The sequence below is a fragment of the Somniosus microcephalus genome, chromosome 29, assembly GCF_052327205.1.
Source record: "Somniosus microcephalus isolate GS21.2 chromosome 29, FLI_Smic_1.0, whole genome shotgun sequence".
Lineage (NCBI taxonomy): Eukaryota > Metazoa > Chordata > Chondrichthyes > Squaliformes > Somniosidae > Somniosus > Somniosus microcephalus.
In genome coordinates this window covers 22,054,380-22,079,522 of record NC_141015.1, presented here as the reverse complement: position 1 = coordinate 22,079,522, position 25,143 = coordinate 22,054,380, and the positions used below count along the sequence as shown (strand labels likewise).

The window sequence follows — 25,143 nt, the reverse complement described above, 5'->3', positions numbered from 1 at the left end:
TCTTATCAACAGACATGTCATAAGCTAAAAGCAAAGCCAAAAATCTTGAAATGGGGATGTAAATCAGACAAATGAAGACCCAATTCAGCTCAGAGAGAGGAATCTTAAAGTATTGACCAGTCAAATCTATCATTTATATTCTCGAGCACTAAGAAATACAAGGACCAATTTTAGATCCGCTGGACAGGAGCTAGGCGCACGGGTTAACTCACTTCATTTGCATTGAAGAAATAAGCCAGTGTTTCTGAGGCTCCGCTGATGGCCAGTGTGGAACTCATGAAAACTCCAAGTTTGATGTAAATGGGTCCCTCGTTGGATCTGGTCCTTTCTCACCATTTCTTCGCCATCGGCGTTGCTCGTTCATTTGAAACTATTGTAGCAGGATGACCAGGCCTGTGGGAGTAGGCTTCTTAAAGGTGAGTGTTACTTTTCAACTTTTGGTTGTCAAGGTAGTCTTTTTTTTAAGTTTGTTGATTTAGCTGCATTTTTATTCCTGCATTAATATTTCTCGCTGTTTGGGGCTGATATTTTGCATTACAAGACTTTTATTTCCAAATCCATATCTTACAACCATCTTGCTTGCTATTTCACTTGCAGCAATCAAAGTGGGATGGGGAGTCCTTTGGAGATTCCAATGGCACTTCTCGATTTGGGGGGAGGGCGAGTGTTTCTGAGGGGACAAGGAAGGCAGGCGCCTCTGTTCCTTATATTTTTTGTACACACCCATCTTTACCCCAGAACCCACATTTATTGGCACAGTCAGCCCATCCTACACAATTTGGAGGAGATTCTTCTTCTCTACCTTCACTTCATAAAGGGCTACCATGATGCTATGCCATCGCTTGGACCACAACTTAAGACACACCGATGCACCTCTTCCGTTGGCAATTATTAAGTTTTTACACCAGCTTGCAGATCCTTCCAAGCCACCGGTGGTGGTGACATGCCAAATCAGTTAATCAGCTGTCCACAGACGCACCAAGCAAGTGATAGAGACACTGCTTGCAAGGGACAGCACACGCACCATTTATCCTGTGGAAGCGGGGGGGGGTGGGGCGGGCATCAGCTTGCCAGCCACAGGATGTCCACGGTGCACTTGGATGGCGCCCTTGCATAGTACAGATGGTTGAGCCTCGCCAGCATGTCCTGCCTGGTAAGGTGCACTGTACTCCAAAGTGCCAAACAGGGCAAACCTGTTCTCACTCAACTCATACAGCAGCATGTTCACTTTGCCAGCCATCACACAGGTTGGGCTATTCTATTCTACCACTTGCCTATAAACTTTGTCTCCGCATTGGATGTGCTTTCACTTCATTTTTGCCTGGTGCTTCTCGCTCCTTATCCTCCCCTAGCCTTGGCAAAGGTTTAAAAATATTTAAAAAACCATTTTGAAGCTTTATCAAGGTTTTAACAATATTTGCCACCCTTCCATATTGAGCCACATATGTTTAAGCGCATACTTCTTTAACCTTGAGCTGCTGACTAGCTTCCGTGCATCCCCATTAGGCTGGCTGTTGGCACAAGGCCAAAGTTGTGCTCGGAGCTGATGCTAATTATTCAAACGAGTTGACCGAACAAAATTAGGCGACTTCGCTTCAGTGAGCTATCTTGGGCCAGGCAGCCAGCTATTCCCAGCACAGATTAAGCTGAGACAATAGACTATGTAAAATAGATTAAATAAGTACATGCATGGGATGAAGCAAAAGAAAGAAGATGTTGGATGAAGCAGGAACACTGGCAATCATGGATGACTTGGTCGAGGCAGAACCTTGAAGGCATCATCAACGGCTGCAAGGAGAGACAAAGCCAGACATAAGAAAGGATGGAACGTTGACCCAACATTATAACCATTTCCAAAACAATGGTCATAAGCCTTTTTACTGATATATAAGCTGAATTGGAGAGGATGCATTTTCTATCAGTTGCTTGGCTATAACTACAAGATGCAACACACAGTATCATCTTTGAGAGCGTAATTCTGAAACTGGGCTCTCTGTTATGTTGTATTCAGTTGAACCCAGCTAATGCTGTGCTGTTGTAATCCTGAAGCCAAGTCAATGAGCTATTTGTGAAGATCACTCCGATAACCTTGTTCTGCATGTGTCGAGTAAGGAAAATAAAGTAGTGTCAGAGGTACAATTTTGTGTCAGTATTTATTTCCTGATCTCTACTAAGCCAAGAGTTAAATGGTTTTCAATCAATGCTGCATTTGATTCAGGTAATTGGCAGCATATTTCCGTAAGATTATTTAAGTTGGTAATGGTAGGGCATGCTGATGAACCAAACTTTACGTCATACTTGGACCATAAATTCTGATATACTGGAACATCAGCCATTTCCAGTTCATCAGCCCCATCTTAGTTTCTGGCTGGCACCCAAAAGTTATGGCCCAGATTTTGCTGGAGCAGGACATCTTGTGGCATGCCCCGTTAGTTAGACTTGTTTGTGCATGTTTAGGTTTAACATTTTTTGCCCACAATGTTGCTGGAAGTGTGAGCTGATAACAGCACGGTGAGGGTGACAGGACATCCGGGACCTTGGTAAACAACAGGATCAGCAGTGTACGATAGCAAAATACTGCGGATGCTGGAAATCCGAAATAACAACAGAAAACGCTGGAAAAACTCAGCAGGCCAGGCAGCGTCCGTGGAGAGAGAAACAGAGTTAACGTTTCTGTGAGGGTGCCGGTTAGTTCCCTCAGTAACCCCTAGATGGCACCTTCACTTGTTTTTTTCCCTTTGCTAATTGTTACTAGTTTCTCCTGTGTTTATTACTTAACTGCCTTTTATCAGGTTTATTGGTTTCACCTGTTTTTGCTTGTATTTAAGTTCTGTGGTTTCTTCCCTCTGTGCTCAGTCTTGACAAGCCATTTGCCTAGTGGTAGCTTGTCTTGAGCTCCTATGTTTGTAACTGTTCACCTGTGTGATTCTAGTAAAGTACTTTTATTTAAGACTGCATACCTGCTTCTCGCCTCGTCTGTCTGCACTTGGGTCCAGAACCAGCCTCGCCCTGACAGTTTCAGGTCGAAACCCTTCTTCAAAACTGAGAAAAAAGCAGGAAATGAAACAGATTAAAAGGCCAGTTTGAGGGCTGGGAAATGGGGGAGGGGATGAAAGAACAAAAGGGAAGGTCTGAGAGGTGAAGAGACATTAAGAGATATTCAAGACGAGACGAGATGGTAATAGGACAGGTAAAGAGACAAAAGATGGCTCTAGATGAAGTCTGAAATGCGCTGGCAGAATGAGAGACAGCTGCCATGTGGGAGAGAAAAAAAGGAAAAGGCACAAACCAAAGGTGCGGATAAAAAATATATAAAAATATAATAGGGGCCGAGGTTATGATCTGAAATTGTTGAACTCGATATTGAGAGACTTATAATTAAATAAAAACAGAAAATGCTGGAAATGCTCAGCAGGTCAGGCAGCACCTGTGGAGAGAGAAACAGAGTTAACGTTTCAGGTGGCTGACCTTTCGTCAGAAGTTATAATTGTTCACTTTCTGGGCAAGAGAGGTTGATTGGCAGTCAGTAACAATTATCATGTTGTTAAAAGGGTACTTATGCTGTTAATTTCTGTGACTTAACTAAAGACTTAGGCCTAGAAATTCACTATGGCCCTGCCAGCTGGCTAACGGCCAAAAGTTAGCGCTGGGCGCGGAGCCATGTGCGACCGTCAAATATTCACTTTTCGCGCCCCAAGTCGGAACCGGCCGCTATTCCAGGGTGTGCCCGCCCCCGCTTGGGGCGCTGAAACTGAATATCAGCGCTCTAAGTGCCGCTGCGCCACCCGATGCGGTGCGGCAGGCTGCGGTACTGCAGGCCTCCTCCTTCTCTTAAGGTGGAGGTGCCTGCAACGGGGAGATCGCCGCTGGATTGTGCCGGCAAATGAGCCCGGCACCACGGAGAAGTGCCGGGCTCGCGGAAAGCAGCCGGCAATGCCGAGGCCGGGGAAGGAGGTGCGGGCTGGCGGCCGCCGAAAAAGCGGCCGGCCGCACCTCCACCTTTATGCGCCCCAGTAAGGCTGCAGTAAGGCCCTGGTCTCCGGATGTTAGTAGCGGCCGCCACGGAGGAGGCGGCCGCCACGGAGGAGGCGGCGGCAACTGAATATGGGCGTCGGGCCGGCATCGGGGCGGAAACGGGGCACTGCGCACACTGATGACGTCATCGGTGCCGGCGCAGCGCTACCGGCTACCGCCGCCATTACCGCCGATCTCAATATCAGCGCAACCTCCTATACTGGCGCAGAAGCCCTCTTTAGGCGGCAACTGGGCGCAAAGCTTGCAGCGCCTTACTGAATTTCTAGGCCTTAACTTTCTGTGGCCAGTTTAATGGGCAATTAATGTGCAAATGCAGCAACTTCATGAAACTCACGGGGTGGTTAAGGACGAGATACCATTTTCGTAACGCCGGCAGCTTGTTGCGATTCGCTATTCACGGGGTATCTCTTCCTCGCCACAAGTTGCGGGACGATTTGTGCATTGATAACGGTGTGCGTCATTCAGACGCCGTTTTTTATTCAGCAAAATCTGGGCCAGTATGTCCAATCTTAATGGGGGCTTGGATATTTATTAATGAGAACAACATTTGGGACTCAAACTTAACAGAGAAGGAAAATTAGTGTTGCCCTTGTATTGTAAGACAGCCAATTGCAGCTAATTGCTAATTCATTTTAACTCTTGCTGAGAATCAAGGATGATCTTGTAAAGTTTATATTTGTACTGTTTGGTTACAATTTTATATGAATTGATGATGTTTGTGAAATGTTGCTTGATGAGCAGTAACTTGTTAAGAGTATGATGTCTTCCGAATGACAAATTGTATGAAGGTCATTTTTGGATATATGAATATTAATGCTGCTGTTGTGTAGTTTAGCCAAATGATTAGAATGCCAGAAGTTTGATGTGTGACTGCTGAATGTTAAAAGTAGATATTTTAACACAAGTCAGCTTAAAGTTAAAGGGGTTGGATTTCCATGGAGGTTCCCCCCATTGTCCACCATAACATCGCTGGAAACCCCAGAGAAACAGCAGACGATCGGGAGAATCCCAACAGAAATCCAACCCCAAGGTCTGCATTGTTTGACTGAACCAGACGGGGTTGAACTGCAGTCTGCTTCACTCAGTAACTTTAAAGGGGCAGTTCACGAATTTGGCCAAATGCATTTTGACCTGAGATTGGAACATATTTCACGGTTATAGCGAATATGATTTAATTTGGTATTACACGATAGATAACTTTGCTCCTTTAGTTATAAATTCTATCCTTGGCCCTCTGAAAGCTGCTGTCGTTTGTTGATACTGGATTAGAGAATAGCTACCAGTGAAGGAGTGGTGGAGTGTAATAAATAGCAGTATTGAAAAGCTTATGAAGGCACACACGAGGAAGCTATGGACAAAGTGTCAAAAGAGAATAAGAAAAGCAAGCGGGAGTGTCTGCCATTGCTTCACTGCTCTATTTTCAAGTAGAATGCTTTTCGCGTAGTCACAAACAGGAAAGAAAAAGAATTAAGGACTTAAGCAGCAAGGAATCCAGAACAGAGCACGGAGAATGATCGCATGTGAGGAAAGTAAAAGAAAGACTCACATTTCTACATTGCCTTTCACAACCTCAGGACATCCCAAAGCCCATTACAACCAATGAAATACTTTTTAAGTGCAGTCACTGTTGTAATGTGGGAAACGCGGCAGCCAATTTGCACACAGCAAGCTCCCCACCAACAGCGATGAAATAAACGACCAGATCTTCTGTTTTATTAGGTGTTGGTTAGAACATAAATGAGCAACTCCAGCAGAAAGAGACATAGTATGCCTGGGAGTTGGAGCAGCCGGGCCAAGGGAGAGTTACGAGCTTCCAGCATCACCTTGCTCAGGCTATGGGAGATCACATATGTAAAGAGGATGCCAGAACTGAGGCTGCTTGCAAAGTGTAACAATTAAAAGGATGCATTGGCCACAGCAAGAGTGTAATTGCAAGGAAGCAACTAAAAACAGCTTCAGGATCAGTTCACCGAAGTTCTAAAGACAAAATATCAATGGAGACATATGCCTAAATCCAGGATGAATTAACCTAGGGCAAGAAGGAATGCCTACAGTCAGACCGATTGAAGAACTGCGATCTGTGTTTATTCAAGCAAAGGGCACCATAGGCTGTGGTGGTGGGAAGTTCCCTGAATGGAGAAGGGCTAGAATCTGTCCAGCGTGCTCTGAAGGAATAAAATTCAATCTTTTTATGGTCAATGATCAGATACAACGAGCCATCCCGAAGAAGTGGAAAGCCTGCATCATTTATAGAGCTCCCCTCTTGACAGGATAAAGCAGTTAAGAGCATTTCAAGAGCAGTCATTCTGGTCAATGGTTCTGAAATACAAGTCCCCAGCACAGAAGGAGACTCTATCTGAATGAACCACAGGGTCAATCAGGCAAAGATAACTCCAAGATACTAGAAGGAGTGGAGAAATTAAGCAAAAATTGTGAAAAAATGCAACAAATCCAAGGCTCTCCTGTGCCAGCAAATATGAGTGGGCGGGAGGTCACAAATAGCAATGACATCCTCTTCAAACACTTTAAATTCAAATACCCATATATGACTACACCCAAATGCCCTAACTCAGATGGAACAGTCAGCTGGGCTAAGAGATTCCCAAGAATTAGGGATAAGAGAAGTTTTATCAGTAGAGGATGTTGAAGAGGTGACCAACTCCTATCATATTTGTTGGATTAATCCAGATGACTTTAAGTACAATTGAAGGTTTTGGTTCAAGTGAGGATAGTCCAATTATTAGCTTAACCAATGAAAGCACTGACAAGACCCACAAAGACATGACCTACAATGAACAAGCTATGACACGAAGATTGGAGGAGAATGAAAACCCAAGGGTATTCTCCAGTTATATCTGGGAGACCTTATTATGAATGGAATCATACAAGAAGATCCTTTGTGGATGTACAACTTCAGGGAATTAGGAACTGTGAAACTTTGGAAGGTTCAGGATCACAAATGATGATAAAGACATTGATTAATTGATTAGTAACAACCGTCTTTCAGATGAGACGTTAAACCGAGGCCCCGTCTGCTCTCTCAGGTGAACGTAAAAGATCCCGTGGCACTATTTCGAAGAAGAGCAGGGGAGTTATCCCCAGTGTCCTCACCAATATTTATCCCTCAATCAACATAATTAAAAAAGCAGGTTATTTGGTTTTTATCACATTGTTGTTTGTGGGAGCTTGCTGTGCGCAAATTGGCTGCCGTGTTTCCCACATTACAACAGTGGCTACACTTCAAAAAAAAGTTCTTCATAGGATGTCCCAAAGCGCTTTGTATCCAGAGGTCGTGAAAGTCACTATATAAATGCAAGTCTTTCTTATATAAAGCTCTCTCCTACTAGTGCCAAGTTCTTTAGAAATGGTGGTGAAGGCCAAGAAACAGTTGGACATGCTTGGATCCAATTTACATTTGAAGCTGTGAGTGTACATCATGCAGAGTATGAGACCCTGTGCAAGGGAAAGGAAATCTTTCTCAACAAGGATTTGCTGAGGAGAGCCTGTCCCCTTTTGGACTGATCTGGCATCGTGTGAGCTCAAACAAGAGATCCCTTTCCACATGGAAATGGGCAAAGGCAGCAAATTTCAAACCTAAAGATGGGGAGACCAGAGAAAAAAACATCTGTATTGTGGATGAAATTCTTGGATTATTCACTACCCATGATAGGTGGCACAGAAGAATTGATATGGTACTGACATCAAGGAAACATGTCTTCACAGTATAGCTGCCCCTGGAGTTCAGAAGAAACCAGAGTCTCGGGTAAATGGAAGAACAATGTTCAATTACGTCTGGAAGAGATTGATGAGAAGTTCGCTCATCTTAGGCCCAGAATGGCCATTATCCTGATCAGGAAGGAAACCAAAGACAGAGGCTTGACTTGTGTATGACAACTGAGAATGATAGAATTCAAGGTTGCCAGTTGCAACTAGAAGGTGAAGCTGAAGAAAAAGATGAGTATAAAATGCTGTATAAATGTCATAACAGTCAATTAAAACATTGAATAATCAAAGCTAATTGTACAATCTTTGTGACAGATCAAACTTGTAGGTTTAATTATCCGCTGAAAACCAGTTCTAGCTTTAGGAGCAGCAAGATTAGAAGCAGTGAGGGTGAAACATTTACAAGAGAAAGAATCTCACTCACTTACATTTAGTTACACAACCCATTGCTTTAATGGGATTATATTAGTTCTACTAAATTTGATTGATATTTGTCCATACAGTAACTTTGGCATTCTAATTAACATGTTACAAATATGAACTTGTATGATTCATGCTCTGTTGTGGGAAGTGACTTGGCTGATGTAATAGATAGTTTGCTATATGTTTGTCTACATTAATAATCTACACTGATGTTATGATTGCAACTGAAGGTTACTTGACCAGCTTAAATGAATAGAAAAGGTCTTGCATTAAAGAAACGTATTGAACCTCTCCTATTGTCAAAGGGGGAACCGTGTGAAAACTAGGAGCAAAGTCAACACAATCGGACAGGCTTAAAGTTCCATTGACACTAAGCAATTCCTATAAAGCAGAGGTTTCACGTGATTTGAAAACTGCAGGCCTGGACAAAGAATGGAACCAGGAAGTCTTACTTTCCCTATGTTTAGAACTCTTCTAATGACTCTTCAGAGCCCATGAAAACAACAGCGACTTTCCTGCTAGGTCAACAGCTAGTCAACCCATATAAGGGTGTACTTCTTGCAAAAGTTGACAAGTTTTCCAATGTGCAATTGTTTGACTGTGGTTAGACATCTGGATGTATCAATACCTCAAACCTCATCAACAAATGTTTCAAAGACCTGCCAAAAAGCAAGGCCAAAAAAATCCTCAAATAGGGACGGGTGATAAACATCTCCTCAGGCAGACTTTGGTCAGACATTTAAAAAAATGTGACTTTATCCCATTGTGTTAGTTAAGATTGAATTAGAGAAAATGTTACTGGAGAAAGAGCACAAGGGCGGGACAGTTTTTACCATGGCATATTCAGACTAAGGTCTAAGTCAGACAACACTCAGTTCAGCTCAGAGAGAGATCTTTTAAGTATGACCAGACAGTTCCATAATATAACGTCTCAAGATAAAAGACATGTAGAGTAAATGCAGAAGTACATGCATGGGGTAAACCAGAAGAAAGGAAGCAGAAGACACCAGATAAACCAAGAGTTAGTAACGATTATGGAGGACCTGGAAGATGCATAACCTATATGCCATAGTCAGCAACTGAAAGGAGAGACAAAGCCAGACATGGGAAAGGATTGAACATTGACCAAGCAGTGTAGCCATATCTGGAATGAGGAAGTTGTAAGCCTGTTTACTGATATGATGGGAGTCATTTTCACTTTCACCACTTGGGCGGAAATAATAATGGCCCGTAATTTCCGATAGGAGGCTTCCTGCGTGCAGATGCCTCGTATCGGAAAAGAATCTACGAACTTACCTGAGGGCTCCCGAGGTCCGGAAACTTCCGCTCCTGGGCCTCTCCACTGTCAAAATGTGCAGGGCCCGCGTATCCCAGAGGCGCAGGTGGTTCGCAAGCGTCCCTGGGATCACGTGGGCCAGGCCAGCCAATAGGAGAAGGGAATCTCCCTTCATATACTTGACAGACAGACCTGTCAAATATATGAATGGAGATCACCCCAAAAACACGCCAAAAACATTAAATAATGTTTTTAAAAAACCATGACATTTTTAAAATGAGTTAAAATTACATCAAATTAAATATTTTAAACAAAAATTTAATATTTTGAAAAAAATAAATGAAGTTTTTTACGGGGCTAAAAATAAACTTACCTTTTTTTTGAAGTATTTTAAAATTATAAATGAGTGAAAACATTTTTTTTTACTTTTTTCAACTCTTATGCTGGTAAAAGCAGGCCTTACGCGTGCTTTTACCAGGCGTAAGATTTCTAAGGGTTTTCTGCGGGTGGAGGTTCTGCAGAAAGCGGAACTCTCCCCCCCGCAGAGGCCCTTCTCCAGGGCAGGCGGAGGATCTGTCCAGAGCATTCTTGACAAATTGGAAATGCCGGTTTTCAGCGCATGCGCTTCGCATGCCTGAAACGGACATTTCCGATGTCCCTACGGGTGAGTACACAGCCCGTACCCACCCGTAGGCATCGGAAAATACGGGCCAATGTGAGTCTGTAGCAGGTAGGCGAGCCACTCAGCCAGTTTCCCACCCAAACCTTAAAGGTGAAAATTAACCCCCTTTGACTTAAACAGAGCATACCACTGCTGTGGGTTTCTTGGTTATACAACTCCAAGAAATTGTACAATTCTGAAACTGGGCTCTCTTATGTTATATTCAGTTGAACCCAACTAATGCTGTGCTGTTGTAATTCTGAAGCCAAATTATTGAGCTATGTGTGACGGTCCCTCCAATAACCTTGTTCTGCACGTGTACAGTTAGGAAAATAAAGATACAATTTTGAGTTGCTGTTTATTTCTGGTTAATGGTTTTCAACCAATGCTGCATTTTGTTCAGATTAGCAGCGGACGCATTTCCTTAATGTTATTCAGGTTGATGAATGCAGGGCATCCCGATGAGCTGAACTCGGCATCATTCATTAAACTCCAGGCGTGCGAGATAGATTCTGATATATTTCCTACATCGTTTGTAGGCAGTTGGAGCACTTGGATTTTTCAGCCCCAAAGATTGTATATCGAACCTGATCGGGAGTTTGGAACTTGGGTCTGAGACGCTCATTAATCATTACAGTGCTCACGATCACGCGATTCTTGCAGCTAATTTATAGAATGTATAATCTGTGCTGCACACTTGCACCTTTTAAAATCACTCGACTTTTTAAAAACCTGGACAACTGGATTTACACCTAGTGACGGGCAGTAATCAGGAGAGTTGCCTTCATTCTGATACTTTATAGTTGCTTTTTCCCACAAACAAGGAAGCAAATTTGGAAGGAGGGAGCCAGATCCTGAAGATTTGAAATAAACGTCTATTACTCGCTGATTTTATGTCAGTGCTCTAGTTTTGAGGAGTATCTCACATTAATTTTCTGAATATTTTAATCGTCGCATTCCAAAAATGTATGCTGTAATTGCGGGTCAAATTGTTTATCTGATCAATGCCATTAATTATGTGACAGACCAGAGTAACGCAGCTTTCAACAGATCAGTTTTTCAAGGATTCTTGAATAAGAAGTTGATACAGGTATAATGATAATTAATGTAGAATGAACTAACCACAATGTAGCCTGGGGGCCATTTGTAGCCTACTTTCCCTTTCACATGAGACTTACATTTTTCCTTGAGCTTCCATTCATGGCCTGTTTGACTAAGGGAACGGATAATACTGCTCTTTGGGCACTCTACATCCATCTGGTGCTTCCTCCTGACTTCTCCCTTTAACGTTATCAGCTCATTCCAATCAATATGCAGCACTCCTGGTGCTCAGCACATGACATGCTGGAGTGTCATTCAGTAGGGGTGGATTTATCCAGGACCAGCAGTTCTTAAAGGGCTGCAGATCACCCTTGAAGTTGGGCTGCAACTGAGGCAGAAAATGGCTGGGGGCCAACAAGGGAGGAACTGCACCAATCGGTGATGCTACTTTGGAGGTCCTGCCGAGAAGGATTTTTGGAGGTGAAGGCCACCCTTTAATAAAGAGCAACACCAGAGCAACATGGATGGATGTAAGGTGTGGACCCGGGAACAGACAATGATGACATTTTCTGGGCTGTGTAAGGTTGTCAAGCTAAGAGCTCTGACACATGGCTTCATTTTACAATGTTGGCTGACATCGCCTCTGCCCTTCACTTCAAACTTGGTGGGGCATCACGGAGAGAGAATGCACCGAACTTTGTCAACAGTTCAGCTTTTTAAATGCACTGGCTTGCTGGGCACCGTGCAATGCTGCCAAAGCAACGCGGCCCATTAAATGTAGCAAAAATGCAAATGCCACATACTGCCAGCGAAAGAACCTGAACGTTACAGGTTCACACGCTCTAAAGGCGGGCACATCCCCCCTTTCTAATACTTGTCCCTTTTATACTTACTGGTTGGAAAAGGCTGCAAATAACAAGAGGCGGCACATGCGGACAGGAGATGGGCGGTTCACCAAAACTGCAAGCCTTGGCTTGTGTGGAGAGGGTATAAGAGATTCTGGGCATGGGGGCAATAGAGGGAGTGGGATTATTTGGAGACAGCCCCAAGCTCGTGGCTAGCACCTTTTGATTTTCATTCTTTATCTCCTTATTCTCTCACTCATTCACTCCTTCACACACAGGCAGCCCAATACACCCCAATGTCTGATCATGTGAAACTATGTTACTGCCAATATTCTAAAATATGCTTTTTTTTTGCTCCTTTAGATGGTGAAGGTGGCAGAACCCAATAAACAGCTTCAATCGAGTACCTCATAACATCCTACATCACTCCTTTCTACAATGGCAAGCACCATCATAGATAAATCCACTGCAGGTGGATCAGTAGGGAGCACTTGGTGAATCGCAGAGTACAAATATGGGGGAATTGTAAGAGATGCAACCTGATGGTTGAAGGGCCAACATGAGGGCTCTTTCAGCTGCAGAGACCAGGGCCTGCCTACAAAAGCACTCTGGTGGCTCAACATCACCACCTTATGGAGTTATTCGAGAGCATAGCATGTAACAGGTACAGTTTGGGGGCGTGTATAGAGGAAGCCACAACCTGCATCTGTTCAAGACCACCTGATTGAGCTGTAGACCATCAGGATAAAAGCCCCAAAGTGGAGTCCCTCTTGGAAGAGGTCCTGGAAGTGCAGGCTTTGCTTCCATTGGGAATGCTTTGATTGGGACTCTCAAGAGCTTGGGCTCCAGTTTACAACAGCATGGTCTTATCTGCATTCATCACGTTGGGTGCTCCCGTGCCCTGCTCCTCAACTGGGACTTGGCATAGAGTCGGCGGAGGTATGCTGCTCTCACCAGGCAAACTTTTCCAACACCTGCTGGAAGTGCAGACCTCCTGGGGTGGGGGGGGGGGGTTCAGGTTGGGATCGCGGATTGGACCCTTAAAAATCAGGACCACACATTGTTTTTCCCAAGTCGGCCCCGATGTCAGGAGCAGCAGCCTTACCTTTCCAGGGAAGGGGGTGGGAGTCAACACTCACCCCTGCCCTGGCGAGATTCGGCCAACGTTTCTGGCCTCTTTGGTGGGGGAGGAAGGTGTCACAGATGTCCCCAAAATCGCCAAAGCCCTGCTCCTCCCAGCCGATCCCCAACCTCATAAACTTTGACGGGGTCATCAGCGGAGTTGAGTGGCACAACTGCCGGGAAGGAATTTGCAGGCCAGTGACTTGGAAACAGGCACACCAAAAACCATCAGTGTACCTTTAAGTGCAAGGATCCTAATGAAGGGAACAGACCTTCCTTGCAGGACCCATTTTGCGCAGCCCCCGCCCCCCCCCCCCCCGGCCGAGCCTTCGCCTATTACTCAGGCTCTTCACTCGCATGACACAGAAACCCACCAGCCCCATGTATATCAAAACTGAGTGCAGGATGGTGCAGGGACCTTAATTTCCAGGCATAACATGAGGAGCTTGGCAACTGATACACAACGGCGTCACAAGTGCTGATTGAATGAGCTCGGAGTCAGTGCTTTTTCCTCTCCTATTCTTGCTGTCCAGCAAAAGGATGCAGGGGAATGCTATTGGGATGCAGGGGTGTCCCACATCATGCGTCGGCCGTGGCTCAGTGGGTAGCACTCTCGCCTCTGAGTCAGAAGGTTGAGGGTTCATGTCCCATTGCAGAGACTTGAGCACAAAATCTAGGCTGACAATGGAAGTGCTGCACTGTTGGAGGTGCTGTTTTTCAGACGAGATGTTAAACCGAGGTTGAATATTCCCATTTAGCTGCGCGGGCTGCGCAGAGATTTGCAGGTCCCGCGCAGCCGGCTCCATGCAATTCTAATGGCAAAAACTGCGCATGCGCAGTAATTTGAATGGGCAGCGCAGCCCCTTAAAGGGGCCTTGCACCCAAAAAAAAAATTACAGGGAACATTGCCAAGGTCCCGTCAGCCCTCTCAGGTGGACCTGTCTTAAAAGGAACTATCCGATAGCTTTTTCTTCCCCCTGGGGAGAAGCCTGGCCTCCACTTGCCTCATGCTCTCAGACCCACATCTCATCACTCTGTGATGCAGTGTGGGTGTGATGCATCGCTCTGCAAGTACCCCTCAAGCAAGGTGATGGCCAGGATGGTGCAGTAGCACGAAGATTGCTGTACTAAAGCTGGGCTCTGCTGAGTGGCAAGACTCAGCCTCATACACAAGTGAGTAACAGATCCCGTTCCATCCCTGGGGGAAATGGATTTCCCAATTCCTGTCCAGGAGCAATGCCAGAGGAGGCCAGTGGTATATATTACTGATCCTCACATGTTGGTGTTACTTGTTTTATAGTTTGCAGTGTGTAGTAACAGACAAAATACAAAATAAATAAAACAGAAGTGGACTCATTTTTGAAGACGTGCCAATCCTTCTGACCACTCCTCCCGGCCAGCCAGTCTGCATGCTCATCATGAGCCAGCTCAGCCTTGAATACACCAAGCACGGCCTCGATGAATCTCTTAAAGCTGGTGTAGTCTTCCTCGTTCAGCACTGAATTAATGTTGTTGCTGTAGGTTAAAAGCCAAGACCTGACACGAGCCCCATCACTCTTAGCGATGGCCTGTCCACTGACACCTGCAGTATCTCCTCCGCCCCCTTGAAATGATCATTCTTCATGGAGCTGCAGCTCAGCTAGCAGAATCCAATAAATAAATAGCAGCAACGGCACACTGGGGAAATTAACCATCTAAAAATTCAGTGCCTGAGCCAGGAAACAAGACACAGCTTGATCTCCCCCAACAATGCTCATGGGCGGAAATGGAGATTGGGCTGTAACTCTGGTAAGGGCTGGGAGGGGAGTACAGGCAGGTTCAGGAATTTTAAAAAAATCATTTATGTGATGTGGGTGTCGCTGGCAAGGCTGGCATTTATTGCCCATCCCTAGTTGCCCTTGGGAAGGTGGTGGTGAGTCGCCTTCTTGAACCGCTGCAGTCCGTGTGGTGAAGGTACTCCCACAGTGCTGTTAGGGAGGGAGTTCCAGGATTTTGACCCAGCGACGATGAAGGAATGGCGATATACTTCCAAGTCAGTGACTTGGAGGGGAACTTGGAGGTGTGGTGTTCCCATGCGCCTGCTGCCCTTGACCTTCTAGGCAGTAGAGATTTGTGAGGTGCTGTTGAAGAAGCTATGACGAGTTGCTGCAGTGCATCTTTTAGATGGTGCACACTGCAGCCACGGTGCACCGATGGTGGAGGGAGTGAATGTTTAAGGTGCCGACCAAGCGGGCTGCTTTGTCCTGGAAATTCGCTCAGTGTCTTGGCCAACAGTCATTCCCCCAACAAACACCACCATGAAACAGATTATCTGGCCATTCACTGCTGTTTGTGGGATCTTGCTGTGTGCAAGTTGGCTGCCACATTAGCCGGCAAAAACAAGTGACTACGCATGAAAAGTAATTAATTAGGCTATGAAACGCTTTGAAGCATCCTGAGGCTGTGAAAGATGCTATATTAATACAAGTTCTGTAACACTTCTATCGAAAGCTTCCATCTCAATTTGAGCCTGGGGGAAGGTGGCTGTATCTCGCAGAAGATTTTGTTTTGCTGAAAATACGATTTGGGAGAATATTGAAATCGGACAGAAATAGCCTGCGTAATATAACTGATGAATAATTAAGTAGAAACCAATTAGAAAGACGAACAACACAGATCTAAGAACGAAAGAAGTGCACAAATTGGCCAACGGTTCAATGTAGACAACAGACTTGATGTGCGGGCGGGACAGAAGGCATTTTTTAATGACAAATATGATTTAAAAATCGCAATGCTTCCTTCTCAGGTGAATGGGGAGTGTGTGTCTGGCCTGACTCACGGCGAGGCTGTTGACCTTCTGCGCAGAGTCCAAGGTTCTGTGAGGTTGACTGTCAGCAGAAAGCTGCCCGTGCACATGGACAACCATCAGCCTGAAATGAAATCTTTCTCCAAAAAACAATTACTATTCGCTGGTAAGAAACGGGAAATCCTCAGGATTTTGTCAAATCTTGATGTTAACACCAAAATATTGTGAAATGAATAACGGCAAGTATTTATATAGCGCCTTTAACGTAGGAAAACGACCCTAGGAGACAAAAAAAATTGACACATGAGAAATGAGGGCAGGTGACCATGAGCTTGGAAGAAGAGAACAACAGAACAACGGGTGTTTTACTGAGGGCTAGACAAAGCTAAATAACATTTAAGGGGAGTATTACTTGTTTAAAATACCCCTTTATTAAAAACAAATTATTCTTACCAGCTAAATTATACTCCACATTTTGCCTAGAGCGTTTTTTTTCCAGCGGTGGTTTCTGATTGGCTCACAGCCTGGTTTGAAGTTGCAACTATCATCACGATGAATGGAAACGCTTTGGGAAATGTCCATCAGGCATGTCGCCAAAGCATCTCTGGGCTGAAATGGTGGGGTGGTGTCCACCGAGGCAGGAAATCACCCAGTTCTGAGGCTCAACAGATTGGCGTTGGTCATTCATCAAATTTACATTGACAGCCTCACTGCTTGCCAGCACTCAGTAAGCTTTGAATCCTGACAGGGGTTCACTCAAGCCTTCCATCCTTTCAGTGTGCATAATATAAGTAATGCATTTCAGGAGGGGGGAGAACCAGCAACAGCGCGGACAAAGTGGCACAAGTGCTGTCTTTGTGTTCTTGCCTGAAGGTAATAGAATTAATGCTACCATCTAGTGGTGAGATGATGGTCTCTCTGGTTTTCTCTCTCTGTATCTCTCGCTGTCTCTTTGTTTATTTCTCGGCTTCTCTCTCTCTCTCTGCTTATCTAGCTGCTGCTGTGAGTGATTCCAGCCACAGTATGCTTGACCTCCTGAGAGTTCCACCCAAACTGTGTGGCGGCCTGACTCATGCACAGCAGCAGCGGGACAGGGTGGAGGCAGGGTCTGGTCTGTGCTGCACACGGACAGGCGGACTGGGGCCATAAAAGGCTGATGTCTGCTTAAAATGCGGAAGCTTGGCATGCACTTAATCCCTGAAATAATTGGTTAATAAATAGAGGTCAACAAGTCAGCAAATATAAAATCAATGTAAAGATTTAACAAATCAACATCAAATTTCGCTGCTTAATGTGCCCTCACGAAGAGAATAATTATTTATATAGACTGATGATATATCTAAAAATGTAAGGACTTTCTACATGCAATTCACAATTGACTAAATGCACTCCTCAAGATGAATCCATCTTAATGAATCAGAAATCCCGTATCAGCATTTAATAAATACAAGGTCCTTGAGCACAAAAATCCAGGCTGACACTCCAGTGCAGCGCTGAGGGAGTGCTGCACTGTCGGAGGTGCCGTCTTTCGGATGAGACGTTAAACCGAGGCCCCGTCTGCTCTCTCAGGTGGACGTAAAAGATCCCGTGGTGCTATTTCGAAGAAGAGCAGGCGAGTTATCCCCGGTGTCCTGGCCAATATTTATCCCTCAATCAACATCACTAAAATAGATTATCCGGTCATTATCACATTGCTGTTTGTGGGAGCTTGCTGTGCGCAAATTGGCTGCCGCGTTTCCCACATTACAACAGTGACTACACTCCAAAAAAGTACTTAATTGGCTGGGAAGCGCTTTAGGACATCCGGTGGTCGTGAAAGGCGCTATATAAATGCAAGTCTTTCTTTCTAAGAATGTAAAACACAAATTTAATAATGATCGGGGGTGATTTTAACCCTACTCGCTCAGCAGAAACCGGGCGGGTGGGCAGTTAAAATCGCCCTGGCTCTTACCTGTCCGAATACCGCCCTGATCACAACATCTAGCAATTTTAACCCGCTCCCCTGAACCGGCAGGAAGGACAGGCGCCCGGAGCCAACGTGGTCCTTCTTTACATATGCATGTTGCAGCCCGATGACATCATCACGACCCGACTGTAATTTTAACTCAGGCCTGTGCGGGGAAGCCGCCTGGAGTTAAAATCGGGTCCAAGTGTGATGAATTGAGCTTCTTTATTCATATCTGTTTTTTTCACTAATCTTACTATTAAATTCTGGGATTTGAAAGTAATTATTGAATTCGTATGTGAAGCACATTTTGATTCTATGAATAACTGATTTACTGAATCAAAGTATATCACTGCACTACTTGTGAATCGTGCATGCTAAGGGCATATTCACAATGGGAAGCGATACTGTATAGAAAAAGTTAGAGATGGCAGAGAGAGGCAGAGAGAACAGCAGAGAGAGGGAGAGACAGGGCAAAGAGAAGCAGTGGGAAAAGAGGTAGAGTGAAACCGTGGAAAGAGAGGAACAGAGAAACTGCAGAAATAATGGAAAGAGAAGAAAAAGGAGCTATATTGGGGAAGTAAATAAACAAGTGAATCAGTTTACCAGCAAGGGGCAGAGAGAGGTAGAGAGGCGGAGAGGTTTAGGGAGGGAATTCCAGAGCTTAGGGCCCAGGCAGCTGAAGGCACAGCCACCAATGGTGGAGCGATTAAAATTGGGGATGCTCAAACTGCCAGAATCGGAGGAGCGCAGAGATCTCGGAGGGTTGTGGGGCTGGAGGAGGTGACAGAGACAGGGCGAGGCGAGGCCATGGAGGGACTTGAACGCAAGAATGAGAATTTTAAAATTGAGGCATTTTAAAAAGTCACCAGACAACAGGCCAATGTCCTTTTCCTCTTCTGAACCACTCTGCCCAAAAGCCATCTCAGTGTCGGGTGTCTGATTTGCAATCCAGCCGTCTGCCTTTGTAACTTAATCCTCTAACTGTTTGTGAACTGTACCCGCTGGGGCAACCAATTCACCTCAAACCAGGGGACATGTTACAAACAGAAAAGGGTATTCACTGCTAAAAGGCGACTAGCTGTAAATATAAGTGCTGTGCAGTGGTCTAAGCACTCTGTATTTTATCAACACAGTTGCTGAAACGACGTCAATGGAAAGGAACTCCTCCAGCAGCGACATTCCTAGAGGTGGCCGTACCCTTCGGTACTGCACAAATGGCAAAGGATCATTGAAACAAAATAAAGGTAATCTCCTGGAATAGTTTCATATTGTACACAAAAGAACAGGCATTCGATGCCTGTAACATTTACTTTTATTTCAAAATTATTTGTTGAAAAATGAGAAGTGGGTTTAAAACAGAGTTTTTAAAAAAAACAAAATGGACTTAATGGCCTCATTCTGTGCTGCAAGACTCGCACTGAGTATCGCTCACCCATCTCTCTTTGCTCACTGATCTACAGTAGCTCCCACTGGCTTAGGAAACGGTGGTGTAGTGGTTATGTCACTTGGACTAATAATCCTAGAGGTCTGGATTTAATAATCTGTGTGAGACATGAGTTCAAATACCCACCACAGCAACTGGGGAATTTAAATTCAATTAAATAAATCTGGAAATTTTGAAAAAAGCTAGTATAGTGACCATGAAACTACCTGATTGTTGTAATAAACCCATCTGGTTCACTAATGTCGTTTAGGGAAGGAAATCTGCTGCCCTTACCCGGTCTGGCCTACATGTGACTCCAGACCCACAGCAATGTGGTTGACTCTTAACTGCCCTCTGAAATGGCCCAGCAATCCACTCAGTTGTTCATGGGCAATAAATGCCGGCCTTGCCAGCAACTCCCACATCCCATGAACGAATAAAGAAAGAAAAAGTTAAGCAACGCCTCAATTTTAAAATTCTCGTCCTTGTTTTCAAATCCCTCCATGTCCTTGCCCCTCCTTATCTCTGTAATCTCCTCCAGCCCTAGACCTTTGCGCTCCTCCTATTCTGGCCTTTTGAACATCCCCGATTTTAATCGCTCCACCATTGGTGGCTGTGCCTTCAGCTGCCTAGGTCCTAAGCTCTGGAATTCCCTCCCTAAACCTCTCCGCCTCTCCACTTCACTTTTCTCCTTTAAGATGCTCCTTAAAACCTACCTCTTCGACAAAGCTTTTGGTCATCTGCCCTAACATTTTTTATGGCTCGGTGTCAAATTATTGTTTTTGATAACGCTCCTGTGAAGCGCCTTGAGACGTTTTATTACATTAAAGACGCTATATAAATACAAGTTGTTGATCCTATGGGGGTAATTTTAATCTAATTTGCCCATCGGGAAACTGACGGGATCAGGTTCAATGTTGGTTTTACACTCCACCAGGTTTTACACTCCAATGAAGTCAGTTGTGAATAATATTGGGCGAAGTGTTAAACTAGCGTTCCACCCAATCCCGTCAGTTAGGCGGATTAGGTTAGAATTCCCATAGAATCGTAGAATCTTGCCGCACAGGAGGAGACCATTCGGCCCATCATGCCTGTGCCAGCTCTTTGAAGGAGCTCTCCAATTAGTCGCATTAGTTACAATTAGCGGAAACACGCCATGGTAGTTAATTCGATCTGGGGGCATGGCCGGTTTTGTGTGCAGGGCTGTCTTCTAGCGTGATTTTTTTTTAAACTAGCGCATAGATCGTGGAAACTCTACTTGCGCTGGATGTAACTTGCGCTTGAAATTCCTCGATCTTTTACGCTGGTTTGGCCGATTTCGGGCGAGTTGCGCCGCGGAAACCGGTGTAACCTAGCGGAAACTCCAGGCCCTCATCTTTGCAGAAAGGCCTGGAGATGCCTGCAGTGGAGAAGCTGATCTCTGATATGCCCGTACAGGAGTGGGCCACCTGTCCCAACTAAGCTGATGACCCGATCTTCAGGACTGTGAGCCAACTACGTAGGTATCCAGGAGTTCCAGACTGTTGCACTTCTGCTGGCAGAGATGGGACTCTGAAATTTTGGGCCTAGAGAATTTTACAGCACAGAATGACGGCATTCAGCCCATCGCACTTGTGTTGGCTCTTTGAAGGCGCTATCCATTTTGCTCCACTACCCTTCCCTTTCCCTATACCCTTTTACATTTTTGTTTTGAAATATTTAGGCACCTCTTTCAAAAGCTGTTCTGGATTCTGCTTCTACTATTTCTGGTAGGGTATTCTATGTCCTAACTGCCATCTATGTAAAAAAAAAATTGAACCTGTCCCATCATTTCTTTTGAGATGATCGGAAATCTATGCCCTCTACTTACTGACTCACTGACCAGCGGTGATAGCTTTTCAGATTTACCTTATTAAAATCCATCATCATTGTGAACACCTCAATCAGGTCACATCTCATCTCAAGAGCTCCAGTTAGTGTGGCCTCAAAAATTAGGTTTCTGATTCTTGGCATCGATCACAGGTATGGGAAAAAATAAAGATCTTAAGGGGGAAAAGGCGCCAGCGTTGATGGGGCGCTAATTTTAGCGCCCCGAAAAAGTTAGCGCCCCTCCCCAGTAAATTCAGTAGTAGCGCCCCAAGAAGGAGGTGGCACGCTACTGGAAGAGCTCCACCTCCTTCTTGGGACGCTACTACTCAATGTCGCGGTGGCACGTAGCGCCGCGTCATTGCAGACCTCCTTCCCCTGATTAAAGGGGAGGGGCCTAGCGCTGCATGCATTGGGGCCCTGCTGGACCACCGGGGAGCGGGGTGTCGTGTTAACAGCCTGGCACTCGAGGAGTGCCGGGCTGAGCGATCGCAGGTGCTGGCAGTCGACCAGAATAAAAATGGCCACCCGACACCTGCCCTTTAAGTAGCACCGGCGCTCACTACCGCTGCTGCAAAACCTCCTGCTGATCCTGTCGGTCCCATCACCCGGCGATAGTTCAGGGGCCGCAAGGGAAATTTGGGGCCGGGGCGCAAACGGGGCGCTGCGCGCGGCGATGACATCATCATCACCGGCGCAGCGGAGCGGGACGCTACCGGATACCGCCGCCGTGAAACTCCCGTTGAATTTCACGGGAGGTGTTAGCGGCGCTGCACCCGGGCATTTGCGCCCCATTAGCACCCCCCCCCCCCGGGGGTGCTAACGAGAGGCGCAAAGCAACCCAATTTCTCCCCCTCAATAGCTTAAATAGTAACATGATAAATATTTAAGTTTGCAGTTACATTGCTAGTTTTGTGTCAATGTGAAGTCGTTTCAGGTGTACAAAGCATAGCTGCTAGTGTACCTCGGGCAGTGAATTCCAATTTGACTATTGAGCCAAATGATGTGTGATCTCTTCTGGGAGGCCATATAACACCACTTGGGTTAGCTGGACTATAACTTCAATCTAAGAACCTTGGACCTCTTGGGCACTTTCTAAATTTAGTATTGGGTCTTTTTGATATCCTGAGAAAGCAAATGGTCCAACTCATGGTCTGACGAAAGGTCATCGACCTGAAACATTAACTCTTGTTTCTCTCTCCACGGATGCTGCCTGACCTGCTGAGCATTGCCAGCATTTTCTGTTTTTATTTCAGATTTCCAACATTCGCAGTGCTTTGCCTTTGGTCCCACTCACCCTCCTATAACATCAGAAAGTAGCCACTGGGGCATTGCAGCCTTCCGCCTGTAATGTGGCCAGGCAGAGAACGAGCCTCAGTCTGCAGTATAACGCCAGTCTTTCCATTGGCATTTGTGCTTGTGCAGCTCCCAGTCTTAGACCTGCAGAGCTGTAGAGTATTTTGATGCTGGTTTTTGCACGATATCTGGAAACACTCAGCAGGTCAGGCAGCATCAAGGAGAGAGAAACAGAGTTAACGTTTCGAGTCAAACCCTTCGTCAGAACTGGAAAAGGTTCGGGAGGAGAGATTTTCAAGCAGGGGCAAAGAGGAGGAGGAGAGAAAGAACAAAGGGAAGGTCTGTGATAGGATGGAAGGCAAGAGAGATTGACTGACAAAAGGGATGATGATGCGAGGCAAAAGGAGAGGTAATGGGACAAAAGATGGGTCTAGATGATGTGTGAATGATGATGGCAGCAACACTAACAGCCACCATGTGAGGAAACAAGAGGAAAAAATATATAACGAAATACAGGGGCCAATTTATAGTCTGAAATTGTTGAACTCGATGTTAAGTCCAGAATGTTTTTCTCTCTCCTCGATGCTGAGTCTTTCCAGCATTTTCTGTTGTTATTTCAGATTTCCAGCTTCCGCTATGGAAATGCTATTGTATTTGCACGATATCTGTTGTGCTCACGTGATGCTGGATTCTTAAGTGGTTGGTCTATTCCGCAGTGGCGATACACTCTTTGTGTCCTATTGCTTGTAGCTCCTCACGTCACAGACTCTTTTGAGACTGACTGGTCTGCTTTGTACGTTAGTCAAAAAGTTGCCAATGTTAATCAGCCGTGACTCAGTTAGTAGCACGCTCACCTGTGAGTCAGAAGGTTGTGGGTTCAAGTCCCACGACACTGGAACTTGAGTACATAAATCTAGGCTGACACTCCAGTGCAGTACTGAGGGGGTGCTGCACTGTTGGAGGTGCTGTCTTTATCACTCAATCAACATCACTAAAACTCATTATCGCATTGCTGTTTGTGGGAGCTTGCTGCGCACAAATTGGCTGCCGCGTTTCCTACATTACAACAGTGACTACACTTCAAAAGGTACTTCATTGGCTGTAAAGTGCTTTGGGACATTGTGAAAGGTGCTATATAAATGCAAGTTTTTTTTCCCTTTTAAATGAGCATTTTTATCAGTTGTGATTTCTTATTTCATACAATAGAGAAGAAATATTCGTGATTTTCATTTTTTTTAATATGGCAGTGTTCATGCTATCTCCTGCAATGTTATTTTAAACTCTGTAATCATACACCAGATAGATTTGTATAAATATTCGATGCTAATGTAGATTTATTACTTGCCAGGGGTACAATTCCTACAGCACAATTCACAAGTACTTGACACTGAACACCCAAGTGGAGGCCCTGGAGATTCCTGTGAGGTAAGGGAAAACCTACCCGTCAAAAGACAAAGGGGTCAAAAGACCTCCGCCTCACTCCGCCAACACAAATGTAGTGGAGCAGTCACCGGTGACCTCTGCCCCTGACCCCGCCAGAGTTTCCAGGGTCAGGGCAGGACCAATGAAGGTGAACACTGGCAGCAGGTGCCCGCACAAATCTGGGCACATCTTGCTACAGGAGGGGGTTGCGGGGGGGGGGGGGTAATGGGTCCATGGACGGTCACTTGTGAAAGCCATTGGTTGGACCCCAGTTGGCGCACAGGCAGCTCGACCCCCTTTATAGGAGGGCCAATTCAATCATTTACAATTTTTAGGGTAATCTCGGCCTGGAAATGCCAAACGCCCCACACAAGAACATAAGAAATAGGAGCAGGAGTCAGCCATTCGGCCCCTTCAAGCCTGCTCCGCCATTCAATAAGATCATGGCTGATCATCAACCTCAACTCCACTTTCCCGCCCTATCCCCATATCCCTTAGTGCCCAAAAATCTAATGAGCCGACCTGTGCACCAGGTTCGTCTCGGCGGTAGGGAGGCTGGGACCAGGAAAATTCCCGACGTGAGGAAGTCCCTCTTCTCAGCCCAATCCCTCTGATATCAGAGCCCATGTGTAGAGTGGGCACGAGTTCCAGCCACCCCTGGCTGCAGGCAAGATTCTGAACAGAAAGGCAACATTCCCAGGTCCCATCAGTGTCAGCCGTGGCTCAGTGGGCAGCACCCTCGCCTCTGAGTCAGAAGGTTGTGGGTTCAAGTCCCACGCCAGGGACTTGAGCACTTAAAGCTAGGCTGACACTCCAGTGCAGTGCTGAGGGAGCGCTGCACTGTTGGAGGGGCTGTCTTTCAGATAAAATGTTAAACCGAGGCCCCGTCTTCTCTCTCAGGTGGACGTAAAAGATCCCATGGCACTATTTCGAAGAAGAGCAGGGGAGTTATCGCCAGTGTCCTAGCCAATATTTATCCCTTAATTAACAAAAAAAAACAGATTATCTGGTCATTATCACATTGCTGTTTGTGGGACCTTGCTGTGCGCAAATTGGCTGCTGCATTTCCTACATTGCAACAGTGACTCCACTTCAAAAGTACTTAATTTGAGATGTCCGGTGGTCGTGAAAGGCACTATATAAATGCAAGTCTTTCTTTTTCTTTTCATCCTACTATTTCAGACCTCCAGTCCCTGACATACCCTGAGGATTTGGGGTCCAGATTGTAGGGCTCGGTGTAGATCCTGCCATGTATAGAGAGTAAAGAACAGCCATTCACCCTCTGCTGCCAGAATAAC

At 45.5% G+C, this 25,143-nt stretch overlaps 1 protein-coding gene across 7 annotated transcripts in view; it reads left to right on the top strand.

The window, feature by feature from the left end:
- ptpn20 (protein tyrosine phosphatase non-receptor type 20) overlaps positions 1–25,143 on the top strand; it is a 505,217-nt gene that overhangs the window by 428,915 nt on the left and 51,159 nt on the right. For all 7 annotated transcript variants that reach the window (XM_085970355.1, XM_085970356.1, XM_085970357.1 and 4 more), the window contains 3 exons: positions 15,912–16,077; positions 18,993–19,103; positions 23,772–23,848. In XM_085970355.1, coding sequence (XP_085826481.1) covers positions 15,912–16,077; positions 18,993–19,103; positions 23,772–23,848 — 354 coding nt within the window. The remainder of the gene's footprint in view (positions 1–15,911; positions 16,078–18,992; positions 19,104–23,771; positions 23,849–25,143) is intronic.